Source organism: Rattus norvegicus, chromosome 6, assembly GCF_021556685.1.
Source record: "Rattus norvegicus strain SHRSP/BbbUtx chromosome 6, alternate assembly SHRSP_T2T, whole genome shotgun sequence".
In the NCBI taxonomy this organism is placed as follows: Eukaryota; Metazoa; Chordata; class Mammalia; order Rodentia; family Muridae; genus Rattus; species Rattus norvegicus.
In genome coordinates, this window is record NC_141539.1 from 110,595,610 (window position 1) to 110,609,156 (window position 13,547).

The 13,547-nt window shown below is 49.7% G+C and overlaps 1 protein-coding gene across 4 annotated transcripts in view; it reads right to left on the reverse strand.

Moving 5' to 3' along the window:
- The window catches only part of Ltbp2 (latent transforming growth factor beta binding protein 2), a 96,522-nt gene that overhangs the window by 65,931 nt on the left and 17,044 nt on the right, over positions 1-13,547 (reverse strand). For all 4 annotated transcript variants that reach the window (NM_021586.2, XM_087554451.1, XM_087554450.1 and 1 more), the window contains 1 exon segment: positions 7,827-8,079. In NM_021586.2, the coding sequence (NP_067597.2) occupies positions 7,827-8,079 (253 nt within the window).

The following is a 13,547-nucleotide window of genomic DNA, read 5'->3' on the forward strand; positions in this document are numbered from 1 at the left end:
TTTGCTTATTCTGAAAGATGGCTGTTCTCAGATTCCCAACGCAAGAAGTCAGACGAGCTGAGATTGCCTGAGAGCATCTCTTCCTCTGGCTATCTGCTGTCCCAGGCTGGTGGCTGAGATGAGGTGGCACTCTCTGAGAACCACAGTTCTCCCTACAGAATCCATCTTAACCAACTACAGTAGTTCTATAACACAGGGTGGATCTCCTCAGTTTCATTGTCAGGTTGGACTCTAGTCTGAAAATAGTAAGTAGAAAGTTCCAGAAACAATTCAGAAGGAACATGAGCCTCTCACCACCTGTTCTGTACTTAGCAGAGTGTGATTTGCCCTATCTAGTGTATATGTCCTATGCATGCTATCTTCCAGTAAGCCATTTAGTAGCTCTTTGGTTGTCAGTTTACTCACAATGGTTACCACAGTGATAATTAAATGATGCTTCATTTTCTTAATCCCGGTCACAGTGGGTAAAAGTGTATGCTGGCAACACATAGGTGACAAAGAGAAGCCGTAAAGACAGGCAGATGTCTCGGTCTGTAAAGTGCTTGCCATCTGAGTGTGAGCTCCAGATCCCATGTAAAAAATCCAGGTAAGGAAGGGACTGTGCCCCTGTAAGCTCAATCCTGAGACTACTGAGGACGCAGAGACAGGTGGCCTGATCAAATGGGTGAGCCCCGTGTCCTAGTGAGAGACTGTCTCAAAAACCAAGGAGGATGGTCCCTGAGATGTCACAGTCAAGGCTGTACACACATACAAGCACACATATGTACAAGTACGCACCCCCCAACACACACATATACAAAAATATAAAAAGGAGAAACCGTAGATGCTGAGTGGAATCTGAACATTGTCGATGTAATGAGCAAAAAATTAACAAATAAAGTCTTTGCTGAAGTTGCTAAGATCTACAAAGCATCTATCCTTGAGATGACAAAGAGGAGAAAAAAATTAACATTCTTTTTGCTGTCACAGCATAGCTGTCTTTCCCCAAGGAAGGAGCCCTGGAAGGGTGCAGCCTCTCTGGCGACTCAAAGGACCGGGCCTCGCCCTCAGACTCAGATTCCTTCAAGTTGCTGTGATGTAATCCAGGGCACATGGGTGGACAAGTGAGGCTGTGGTCAGAGCGGAGGCGCCAGCAGGAAAGCGCTGTGTGGGCAACGGGCTGGGAGCTCCAGAGGTTTTGATTTATAATCTTTGTTTTGCAAAGGCTCAGGGATTTTTCCCTTCAAGAAGCACTCCACTTCCTTGAATTTTAGACCCTTCACAAATATTTTCTTAGGAGAAATGAGAAGAAGAAAAGCTCCACCGAATGCCTGCCACAGCTACTCACTTCCACCGTGAATCACAAACAGAAAACCGCAGCTCGGTGGCTCGCTGGGGAACTGCACATTTTCATAGTTCATCACAGGACCATTTAGCAATCGTCACTGTCGTCTGCAGACAGACAGGCGGACCCATGCACAGACATGCCTCTGGGTCCTGAAGGTAGGCACCATACAGTAAGAATTGTATATCACCCCTGCGCTCTAACTCATTTCTAGGAAATTATCCTGATCGGTTTAGGCTGCTCTCCCTTTGGCACTCTCTTGAGGTGGAGTTCGTGTGTGTGTGTGTGTGTGTGTGTGTGTGTGTGTGTGTGTGGTGTGTGTGTGTGTGTGTGTGTGTGTGTGTGTCTGTTTCTCTGTCTCTCTGTCTACCTGTGTCTGTGTTGTCTGTCTGTGTGTCTGTCCATCTGCCTGTGACTGCCTGTGTCTGTCTGTCTGTCCATTTGCCTGTCTGCATCTATCTGCCTATCCATCCCGTCTATCTGTGTCTGTGTCTGTGTCTGTATGTCTGACTGTGTCTGTCTGTGTGCCACTGATGCACTGTGGCTGATCAGCTGGGAAACTGTGCTGATCCCACCCGTAAGTGCCACCCATAGAAATAAGTGGGGTATTTTAGAATTGGGTGTCTTATCCTGACAACACTGGACTTTGCCGAAGTAAGTTTCACCTGGGTAGCGCTCATTGGCTTTTCTGGCAGTGCCCAGTGAACGAACTGATGGCAGATTTACAGATTGAGTAACTGGAAAAACTACTCGGCCTATAAATCAGAAACTTCCTCCACACGCCTGGCAAGAGGTGAAATCTGATATAGCTGTGAGAGCTTTGAGCTCAAAAGGAGTCTGGGAAACCTCTATCAACCAGTCTCCTGAGGCACCAACTCCCTGCTGCTCCCCACCCAGGTCATACAGGACACCCTTAGGACTTTGGCCTTCTGTCCTTCCCTCTTGCCTGTTTGCTCCTTAACCTCTTCCTTCCAAATGAAAAATCCCGGAGGACTTCAGTCCATCAAGTCCATCAAGTGCAAGTGTGTCTTTCGTGAATGAGGGTGACCTTCAGTTTTCTCACCATAGACTGACAGCCAGCTCACAGGACACAGGATGCTCTGTGAGCTGAAGGCTTATCTATCTGCTTGGGTGGCCCCAGATATCCCTTTCAAATCACACAGGCCCTGGAGGCTTCTTCATTCTGAATATTACCTAACAGAGAATTCTTGGAAGAGATCAGAGAGCAGGAGGCCCCATGAGTGGAGGTCCCTCTTCTCACAGCCTGAAGGAGAAGCACTGTTAGCCCCTAGGGGCAGCCTGGTCTGCAGCTATGCTACTATGCATCCTAGCAACTGCCTCTTGTCCCTTAAAAGGAGCCATAGCTGTTACTGAGTTCCAACGTTCTCATTTCCCCCTCCCCTGCCCACACCTTGTAAACAGACTTTTTATTAAACTGTCCCCACAGAGCTCCCTCTGCTTTCCCGCTGGAACTCAGATCCAAACAAGAAACACTGATCGCTGCGGAGTACTGCACCCGGAACCCTGTGGCTCAGCACTTTCTCCTGGGTCTGTCATCTTTCAACCCACAGCCCTGTGCGGTCAAGCATTAGTGGAAGCCGTATATTACACTGAGCCTCTGAGAAGTGAAAAAAATGCCTACCACATCCCACAGCTGGTCAGCAGAATCCTAGGAAACTGTGCTCTGTCTGACTTACGAGCCTCCCTCACAACCCCTGGGCCTTCTTATACCCAGGACTGGGTTAGATGGGACCCATAAAGCATCTGGCTTCCTGGTGAGGACTCCAACAGAGAGTGGGTTAAAACAACAGCCATTCTATATTCAAAAGTCCCACAGTCTCAACCCTGCTTTGCCACAACCCTCAAGTTCAACCCTCATCCTAATGCCACACCAGAGATATAATGCCAGCCTCCCAGTAACCACCACACCACAGTTAGACTGCAGTAACATCACCCTAAGCAGCCCTAGCCCTCCTAACCTTACCCCAAACATCCACCATGATAGGCAGAAATGTAGACCCTCTAGCAAGGTGCAAGGAACTCAGGGGACCCTCCTTGCTCTTTGCTCCTGGGAGTTGCCCCTCTTGTACTCCAAAGGCATTTTATACTCCGAAGGCATAATTAACCAAAAGACATTTGTGCAACATACACTTCCTAGCTTTCATTAAGCTGGAGATTGTCATGCTGGGGGTCGCAAGGAGGGTCAACCAGCACTGTGTCTGAAACAGTGCTTGGTGCTGGTGCTGGTGCGGGTGCTGGTGCTGGTGCTGGTGCTGGTGCTGGTGCTGGTGCTGGTGCTGGTGCTGGTGCTGGTGCTGGTGCTGGTGCTGGTGCTGGTGCAGGTGCTGGGAGTGGTGATCTGTAGCCCTCACCACTGAGTTGCAGGTTGTGGACAGGTAGGAGGGTAATAGCTTAACTCAGCAGTCGTAAGGGGCTGGGGCTGGGCCAGGAAGAGTCCTTGTAGTTTGCATCTGAACTGTCTCCCTACAACCTGTGGGTTAGAAGCTTGATCCCCAGGGTGGTGCAATTTGGAGTTGGTAGAAATTTTAGGAAAGGGGAGGGGTGCTAGTGGGAGGTGGGGAGAGAACTAGTGGGAGGTCCTTTGGTCACTGGTAGGAGGGGCTATAGCCTCAAAGGAGATTTGGGACCATGGCATCTTCCTCTTTATCCCTCGCTTCTTAGTCATGAAGTGAGCATCTCGCTTCTCCACACATTCTCTCTAGCTTGGCAATCAGAGGTCTGAAGCAATGGGTCTGCTCAATCTTGGACTAGAGCTTTCAAAACTATGAGTCAAAAATGAACCATTTCTTCTTATAAGTTAACCACCTCAGGTATTTTGTTATAGTGATGGAGAACTTAATATAGTCCTTTTCTAAACCCGAAGTTGGGGGCCTGATAATCCTTAGCTCTGGGAGGTCTTTAGAAGAGAGAAATACCCAGATTCTATCAGAGATTTGAGGGTCTCTTTGGACCATCTGGATTCACAGGCGGGGGTGGGGGGAAGGAAGAGGGGATTATGGGAAGTAAAACCTGACAGGCTGCTCCTTGAATGAAGCAGTGGGATTCTAGAGGACCCCTGGCCCCTGCTCTTCTGAGTGAGCTGAGGCTTGCCCCAGCAACCCAGACATGTCTGCTTTGGGTCAAGCATAACAGGAGGAGATTCACTGGCTCTCCCACATAGGAGAGGGAAGACACATTGGTCTCTACCTTCCTCAAAACTGCTCCCTGAACCCCTAGCCCTAGGTTCAGAGCCAGATTGTATGTCCTAGGCTACATCTGGGTTTCACTGTCATTCTGCCTGATCTGGAACTCACTATGTGAACCAAGCTGGCCTGGAACTCACAGAGATCCGCCTGCCTCTGCCTCCCAATTGCTGGAACTAAAGGTGTGCAGCACCTGACACCCCAGTCCTTTTACAATTTACATGAGAGTACCCCAAGGCCTGCCCAACCCAGAGCCTAGACCCTGTAAGTCTCAGATGTCTTTGTTAGCTGCTAACTCTCCGAAGGCCCAGATCCTTACCCCTTTTTGGGAAGTCTCCCTGGTGAAAACTACCTTGAAGCAGCACCCTTTGTAGATAAATGAGAGAACCCCCCCTTTTTACCTCTTTCTAGATTTGGGAAGAAGCCAAATTTAGAATCCCAAGTCAGTTACATGAGGCCTCAGGCTGTACAACTTGACCTGGTCACTCTAGGCATGTCTGCTAGTCAGAGATATGCTAGGGAAGTAGGGAGGGGAAGGGGGCAAAGGGCTCCCTATAAACCTCAGGTGGCCTTTCTACAGTTCCAGAACTGCCTCTGCAAACAGCCAGGGGACATAGGAGGTAAAGAAAGCTCTCAGCTGAGATGAGAGAGAGAGAGAGAGAGAGAGAGAGAGAGAGAGAGAGAGAGAGAGAGAGAGAGATTCCTTACAGCAGTAAGTAGTTGTACCTGGGAAAACAAAACCTTTCCACTGATATCCTATTGTAAACACCACACCCCCAAGTCAGCTGAAGTTACCCCTGATGGATCTGTTTGTTACACCCCTTGGGGCTGCTGAATCTGAGCCCTCATTTTGTTCCAGAATAAGTCTAAATGAATCTCACCCACTACTCCCTCCTCCCTCTCTCTCCCTCCCCCACTCTTACACACACACACACACACACACACACACACACACACACACACACACTTTTCTGTTCTCTCCCCAAGTGCTCATGGCAGAGAGAACCTGCCCACTGACGACTAACACACTAACCGCTAGAATCAGACACCGCCACACCCGTACCCTACCCAGCTGACCTCACTCCATCCCTTCTGGTAATCCCATCAGATGGTGGCTACTGGCTGAGAGAGATTAGGATGTGTGCTAATGTCACACAGATGCAGACTGTAAACTCAGAACAAGAGCCAAAGCTTAGTGGATCCAAAACGCGGGCACTAAGCGGTGGTACTGAACGGACCAGCAGCCTGAGCTGATATCACCTGAGACCACGGAAGGGATGCTCCCTCCAGACTGGATTGAACGCTGTGCATTGACAAGTTCCCAGAAATCAGCTTCAAGGTTAGATCCTTGTGTAAAGCAGTTCTCCATAGCCCACTTGTCTCCTGCAACCAGCCTTGACTCCCGAAGCCCTTGTTCAGTGGCTTTGCAGGGGAGCAGGCCTTCTGCCCAGTTTTGGAGCAGAACTCTGAACCTAGCACTCGAAAGGTTCTCCAGGCCTGCAGCCAAAGACATCAAGGCAGTTGGTCTCCATGAGCACCCTGCCGGTTGCTGGGACTCTCCACGCCCCTCCCCCATCTTCCTCTGGTACACATGTCCTGGCCTCTGCCTGGTGCTCTTCTGAAAGAGCTTTGACCATCACAATTCCTGTAGTGCTTTCTCCCCAGACATCTCCCCCTCCTTCCCTGTCCTAGAATGTCCTCTCTGTCATGTCACTGCTTTGTCTGGTCAGGCATGGCCTGTCCAAACCACTATCAGGACAGAGGCCAGCAACTGCTTGGGAAACCTGGCTGGGCTCACAGGAAATGTTTAGCACTACCAGGCATGCAGGATTTGGCTTCTCAAAGCAAAACACAGCTGGGTGGACAGCGGCCGACAGTGGGGTGCTTATTCTCTCCCAGATTTCATGCAGAGAGGCCTCAGGCAGAACGTGATGGGACCAGCCTAGACACTGCAGTGCATTAAGGACATCACAGTAGCGTCTGGCCCGAGAGCCCGTGAGAGTCGGGAGGATGGCCCTACTGTGGGCTGAACCCAGGACCTTGGCCTCTGATAGGTCCTGCGCCACAGACAGTCTCCTAGGATACAAAACATACACAACTTAAGACGTGCCCTGCAGTCATTATTTACAGACTGATGGAGCACCTAGTGTGTCAGGCATCGTTAGATGTTAGGGCCTTTACTCTCAGAGTGTTCCTGGTTCAAGGAGTGGCTTATGTGGAGGAAGAGTGAAAAGCTCTACAGAGGGAAACACGGTCCTCAAGCTGGACCCTATCCGCTTGCCACCCACAGCCTATAGCAATGAGTGCAAGGGCCAGGCCCCGCCCACCAGTTCATAGCTAATCCCAGACCCTCTGTATTGTCTACTCAGACCCTTGCTTCTGCCCTAACATCTGCGAGTCTTGGCCATAGGTGCCTGTTGGGTTTTGATCCCTGAGTGCCTTAAGCCTCAAGCTGAGCTCATCGTTCCTTTCTCCCCATTTCTGGCTGGCGTTGAAAGCACATGTCTGGGTGTTCAACCTTGCTAGCTTAGAGTAGCCTGCCTGCTGCTCATGACCTCAGACTTGCTGGACATCTCCTCCTCTTCCTGCTTCTCAACAGGTCTCTCTCAACCTTTCCTGCTAAGGACCTGACCTCAACGTCAGCCTCCCCCTCCCTCTAGTTATCTTGGCTCAGAGAGGACAAATCGGTTTTCCCCTTGGTTCAGCAAGACAAGGTTGGTTGCAACATTTCAGAAAAAACTCCCTAAGTGGAAACGAATGGAAAAACCAACCTAAAAGCTCAGAGCAAACATGGAAGGGACCAGTTTACCAAGTTCAGATTTCCCATCCTAAGCTAGAAAAAGGTCTAGCAAGATTTGGGTGCAGAGCGGGTGGGGCAAGCGGGGCAGGGATTGCTGCCTGCCCCTCCCCCTCCCTCATTTTATACTATTCACTTTTCCCACAGGTACCTCTAGAATAGAAGCTTGGTGGTGAGTGGACAGAATGGGCTTGCTCTCGCTCTCTCTCTCTCTCTCTCTCTCTCTCTCTCTCTCTCTCTCTCTCTCATTCTCTCTCTCTTTCTCTGTCTCGTGCGTGCGTGCGTGCGTGAGGACCATACCAACACTACAGAGAACACTGGGGAGGAAGGAAAGTGAGAGTTGGAGGAGCTGTGATAGGGATAAGGATAAAGTGGGGTTTGTAGAGAACTTGCGCTCAGTGCTGCAGTCCTCACAGACCAGTGACACGGGTGTTAGCATTGTTGCCTCCTTACTGAGGAGCACCTGTCCCACTGCCCTCCCCACCCCCAGGAGGAGACTTACCTAGATGGAGGTGGTGGTAGTGGTGGTGGCAGCGGCTGTATTCTGGTCACTAGACTTCCTCTGGCCTCGCTGCTCCTGTGAGGGCCAGGTGCTCCCTCCACTGAGCGTCTGGGCACAGGCCTGGCATTCTGAGGGTCAAACTCCTCCTCAGGAATGACCTCCTCGCAGCGTGCCCCACGGAAGCCAGAACGGCAGATGCAGAGCTGGGGCCGGCTGCAGGAGCCCCGGTTCTGACAGGGAGGCTGACACACAGCTGAGGAAACAGGGAGAGAGCAATGATAGCAGGGCCAAGTCCTGTGAGGCCATGAGTCACCCACCATCTACACCCTAGGGGCTCTGCCCCAGGGAGAGGACCTCGCCCAACCTCTTACGGACATGGGAAGCTCACTACCTACCCTCAGGAGGCTTCTAGGACCATTTCTCTCCCTGTTACCCTCAGGTCTCCAGGATGAGTATGCCTTTGAGTTTTGAACAGGAGTTGTGGCATGGGCTTTTACCACACTACCAGAAGGACACACCAGAAGGGAAAGAGCCACCTGGTATCATATTTAGGCTTAGATGTCCACTCCTATTGGGTTAGAGAAACGCAATTACGGACATTTTATTTTGTGTCCTCTGGTAGCTTCAGAACTTAAAAATAAAGATTGTTACTGAGTAGATTATCAGTAAACATTGAGTGAGTATGTGAATGAATGATGTCTGTATGGGAAAGGTTCAACATTAGCCCAAGAGCCTAAGAGTGGTTTCTGTCACTTATGAGCTAGGTAGCTTAGACCTGTTTTCTGGTGAATCCCAAGGGTGGGCCTAAGAGACTGGGGGATCTAAGGGCCTCTCAAGATAGCACACCCGTATCTGTTTGTATCCTCTGATGGGCCTACTTCTAATCCCTGGCTCAGCAAGGTAGAATTCTGGCATGGGCATTGGGATGATTCTGTTCAGCAGGTCCTAGTCTATCTTGGAAACAGAGTGGAGGCAGAAACTGGCTTTCCTCCTCTAAGCAGGTTCTCAGCCTATGAGTTTCACCCCCTTTGGAGGTTGAAAGACCCTTTCACAGAGGCCACCTAAGACCATTGGAAAATATAAATGTTTTCACTACGATTCATAACTATCAAAACAGCGGTTATAAAGTAGCAACAAAATAATTTTATAGCTGTGGCCAGCACAACATGAGGAACTGTATCAAAGGGCCACAGCATTAGGAAGAGTAAGAACCATGGCTGTAAGCCTTCACTGTGAGTAGCCACCAGTCCTCTCATGGTTCCTCTCTTCACTGACCTTTACCAACTTACCAAACCAGAGTCACGCCCAGTAATCAGCAGCCACCCAGAATCCCCACAGAGGCCCACATTGGGATGGAAAGCCAGGCCTCTTCCTCCCTGGACCTCCCTAGAGAACAGGGTTGACCGTAGTCTAGGTCATTCTGGGTATTCTAAAGCAAGGCCTCACCCACCTGCCTCTCATTCACTCAGTAAGTAGTTGCTGGGCCCTTCTGAGGGCTCCACCACAAAGACTAAGACATCTCTCCTATGCAGTTTGCACACATGAGGGAGGCTAATGGAGCAAAAGAACAACAGGATGTAGTATCAGGCAGACGGAAGGGAGACTTGATGTTCCAGGTCATTCAGATGAAGTAGTTCAACATTTCACTGAAGAGGGAGGAGTAGTCCGGTGGGAGTAGACTAGAAAGATCTGAGTGAACTTCCAGAGGCAAGCGCAGACTCCGGGAGGCTAGAAAGAAGTTGGCACGCTGGAGAAAAGATCATGGAGGCCATAGGCTAGTGCAGGTGAAGGGAGTAACCAAGGTCACTCAGGGTTGAGGAGGAAACAGAAAGCCCCAGTCATTCTAAGTGAGTTGGAAACCATCAGATACCTCTACTCTGACCACATGCCTGTGGGGAGGGGTTCATGGGAAATCTTTTGGAGAAAAATTCCACATTCTAACCACGGGCTGGTTTAGAGGGAACTCTGTGATGGTTAATCTTGGTTGTCTGCTAGGTTGTCAGGAGCTCCACCACTGCCAATACGTGAGTCACCTCTGCAGGTTGGAGGAGATAAGCTTCTGACCACATTCTTGGTCCAGTTCTTTGAAATGGGAAGACCCTCCAAGTGGGTAGATCTTCTGGTGGTAGCCAGATATAAGGAGGCCAGGGGGTAAAGTTTTGGGTTTCACCTGCTTGCCTTCCTGTTGTCCTGTCATGCCGGCAGGATTCATCTCTAATGCTTGTGTCTTAAGCTCCTGAACTCTGTGGCTGACATCAGAACCCAGCGTGGACTGAAGACCAGTGGTCCCCAGGGATCCTCTAGACCTTATTGCCAAATAGGGACCACTGAGGCACCCAGTCTCACAGATTGAGCAGCTTCTGGGCTGTCTTTCTCTCCAGTGTGAAGACAGCTGTTGTTGGACTTCCCAGACAGTACCATGCAAGCTAATTGAATAAATCTTTATATATATACAAACACACACACACATATAAATATACACTCTGTTCCTCTAGAACAGTGGTTCTCAACCTTCCCAATCTGCGAACCTTTAACACAGTTCCTCATGTGTGGTGACCCCTCATCATAAAATTATTTTGATACTACTTCATAACTGTAATTTGCTACTGTATGCATCATAATGTAAATATCTGATATGCAGGCTATCTGATATGCAGATCCCCCAAAGGAGTCTCAACCCACAGGTTAATAACTGCTAGTCTAATGGACTCTGGCTAACACACTCTCCAAGGTCCTAGCATATGCCATTTCCCTCTTGGGAACCTTCAGTGTCCTTAGAATACAAACACACACTGGCAACTAAAGACCTCCCAACTCTGACCTCACGAACAACACTCTAAGTCAGCCCGTTCTGGCTGAACCCGCTTTCTGGCTTCCTAACCTGGCCACCTGCCTAAGCGCTACTCTTCCCTCAGAGTCACCTCCCCTGCTCTAGTGACCCATCTTCCAGTGTCTGCTGCCTCCTTTTTGAACAGACCACTGACTGAGCCCATCCAGCGGGTGGGTTTTCGTGTTGCGCCTCTCCATCCCCATTTGTACAGTCAGCCCTCAGGAGTGCAATTCATTTAGCTCCCAGCACAGTCTTATCTTTCTTAGCTACTCTCCAGTGGGTGCCAATACATGCGCGATCTTATTTAATCCTTGCTACAGTCCTGTGTAGCAGGTATACTTATGATTCCTATTTTACCCACAGTGCCTCTGAAAGTCAGAGAGATTAAGGGACTTGCCTAAGGTCACCTAGCTAGATAATAGAGCTAGCACTCAAATCCTTCCCTAAATAGCCCATCCTTACACTTCAACTCCCACCAACTCCCGGCGTGACTTGAGAGACTCTCTGTTCCTACCACCTCCGAGCTTAGTCTTGGAGCTGATAAGATAAAAGGATGGGTTGGCTTCAAACTATGCATCAAAGGGGCCATTGGAAACCCAGGCCTGGAGATACCGCACATCCCAGGTTGGCCCAGGCTGGCCCTGATGGGTTATGGAGGCCTGTTTGCCCTTCTAAAGTCACACGGTAAGTTTCAAATTATGAGGGAAGATGTGAGCCAGCCAGCTCATGCACCTGCTTTGATAAAAATTCTTAGAGCGCTCGCGAGGTCTGAGGTGTGATAGAAAATGTCTCTTGTACACTTATGTAGAAAGGATACACGGGTCCACAGAACAAGTGTGATGTTGGCCAGAGCCTATTACTTGGGCTGGACAGAGTGATAGTTAGGGAAAGTTTCCGGAGTGACGCTGACCAGAGCCGTTCAGAGGATGAGATGACTGGAGATCCTGCCCAGCAAGGGTATTCAGGGGCCAGGCTGCCGGATCAGTGGGCAGTAAGGAGAGTGTCTTAGTTTGGGTTTGATTGCTGTGAAGAGACATTGTGACCAAGGCAACTCTTATAAAGGCAAACATTTAATTGAGGCTGGCTTACAGTTTCACAGATTTAGTCCATTATCATCATGGCGTCAATGCATAATGCACGGCAGTGTGCAGGCAGAGTGGTGCTGGGGAAGGAGCTTAGAGTTCTACATCTTGATCCACAAGCAGCAAGGAGGAAACTGTCTTCTGCCGTCCGCCAGGAGGAGGTGCTCTTCCTCACTGAGTACCAGGAGACCTCAAAGCCCACCTACACAGTGATGCACTTCCTCCAAGATCAAACCTCCATCCATATGGCCACACCTCCTAGTGTCACTCTCTATGGCTGAGCATTCACAGAAATGAATCTATGGGGGTCAAACCTATTCAAACCACCACAGGAATTAACAGAGGAACAACTGAAGGATTCTGAACGTGGGCTAGATCTTACGGTGAAGACATCTTCTTTGGTGCGTCCGTGTCCCTTTCAGTCAGGTCCCTGACCCCTTTCCCAAGCACAAACTGCCACCACAGATTTTGGGCAAAGCCTAGCCATCATCCATTTGCCCGAATATAACGAGAAACCCCTTGAGCACCTGCCTGGGACCCCATCACCACCATCTCAGCCACGGACACTATCTGCTAGGACCAGCTCAGCAGGCAAACACAGGAAGGCAGATATGCCTGGGTGCATCTTGAGCCTGGTTTTTGTTTAGGAATGGAGAGGTCCTGTGGACCTACCCCTCTCATCCAGCAGAGACCCAAAGCCTGGTATATGTGAGAGGAGGATCTTGCAGCTCAACCTCTGACCCCTGCCTCAAAGGTGGCTTTTGGTGTAAAACAGCTTAGCTTCTACCCTCCCTCCTTCTGAGTCCCAAGGACAACCCACTTGCTATTGGTGTAAACGATAACATCTTTCACTCTCTGGAAATCTGAGAAGCCCAGCCCTGAAAGCTAAGCCCCTGAGTAGCCTCTTTCCACACCTCAGTTCTGTTTCTGCCTTCTTCCCAAGGCTGCCATGACAACACTGGGGTTACATTACACAGCTAGGTGAGAGCAGGTTACACAGAGGAAGCCCCAACCTGGTAGGGGTCCTGATGCTTCTGGAAGGGCTTTTCTCAGCCAGGAATTCCATTCTTGTGGAGGTGTTGGATTGACCCAGTGAACAGCTCACAAGGAATGGGCAATCAGGAAGGAAACTGGATATATCATTTCCTCTGTCTAGTATATCATCATAAATGAAAGTCATAAGACTTCCAGAGCAGCCAGCTGTGTTGATAGATAAACACCTTCCTGGGAAGGTGACCTTTCCCAGCTGGCTGAGACAGACCTTCCATGTCGGGAGGGTCTGAGCTGTGGACCAGCTGTCATCAGCCTGCCTTCTGTGGTTTCCATAAGTCTCAGCATGTAATACATTGCAGTGTCTGGGTTGCCCTGGGCCAATCACATGTGTTATGAGACTGGATCTCGAACTCCCCCATTTCCTCTCCTACAAAGGCACCCCTAAATGATCCACAATGGTGGCTTCAGTTGCCCATCTAAGAAAAGGAAAGTTCTGGCAGTTTTTACTGGTTGTGTGTATATGCACATTAAATGCTCTTTTAAATTTTCTCTTGGCATGTATACATGTGTGTACTGTGTACATGCACGTGGAAGCCAGAGATGGACAATGGGTGTCTTCCTTGATCACCTTAGAATGAAGCAGGGTTTCTCACCCCAAAAACCTAGAGTTCACCACGTGGTTAGGCTAACTCGACAACGTGTTCCAGATAGCCCACATGTCTGACGCATGGGCTTGCACACATTCTGTCACAACCATCCTGCATATCTGCTGGTGCTGGGAACTAAGCTCTGGTCCTCATGCTACACAGCTAGCAC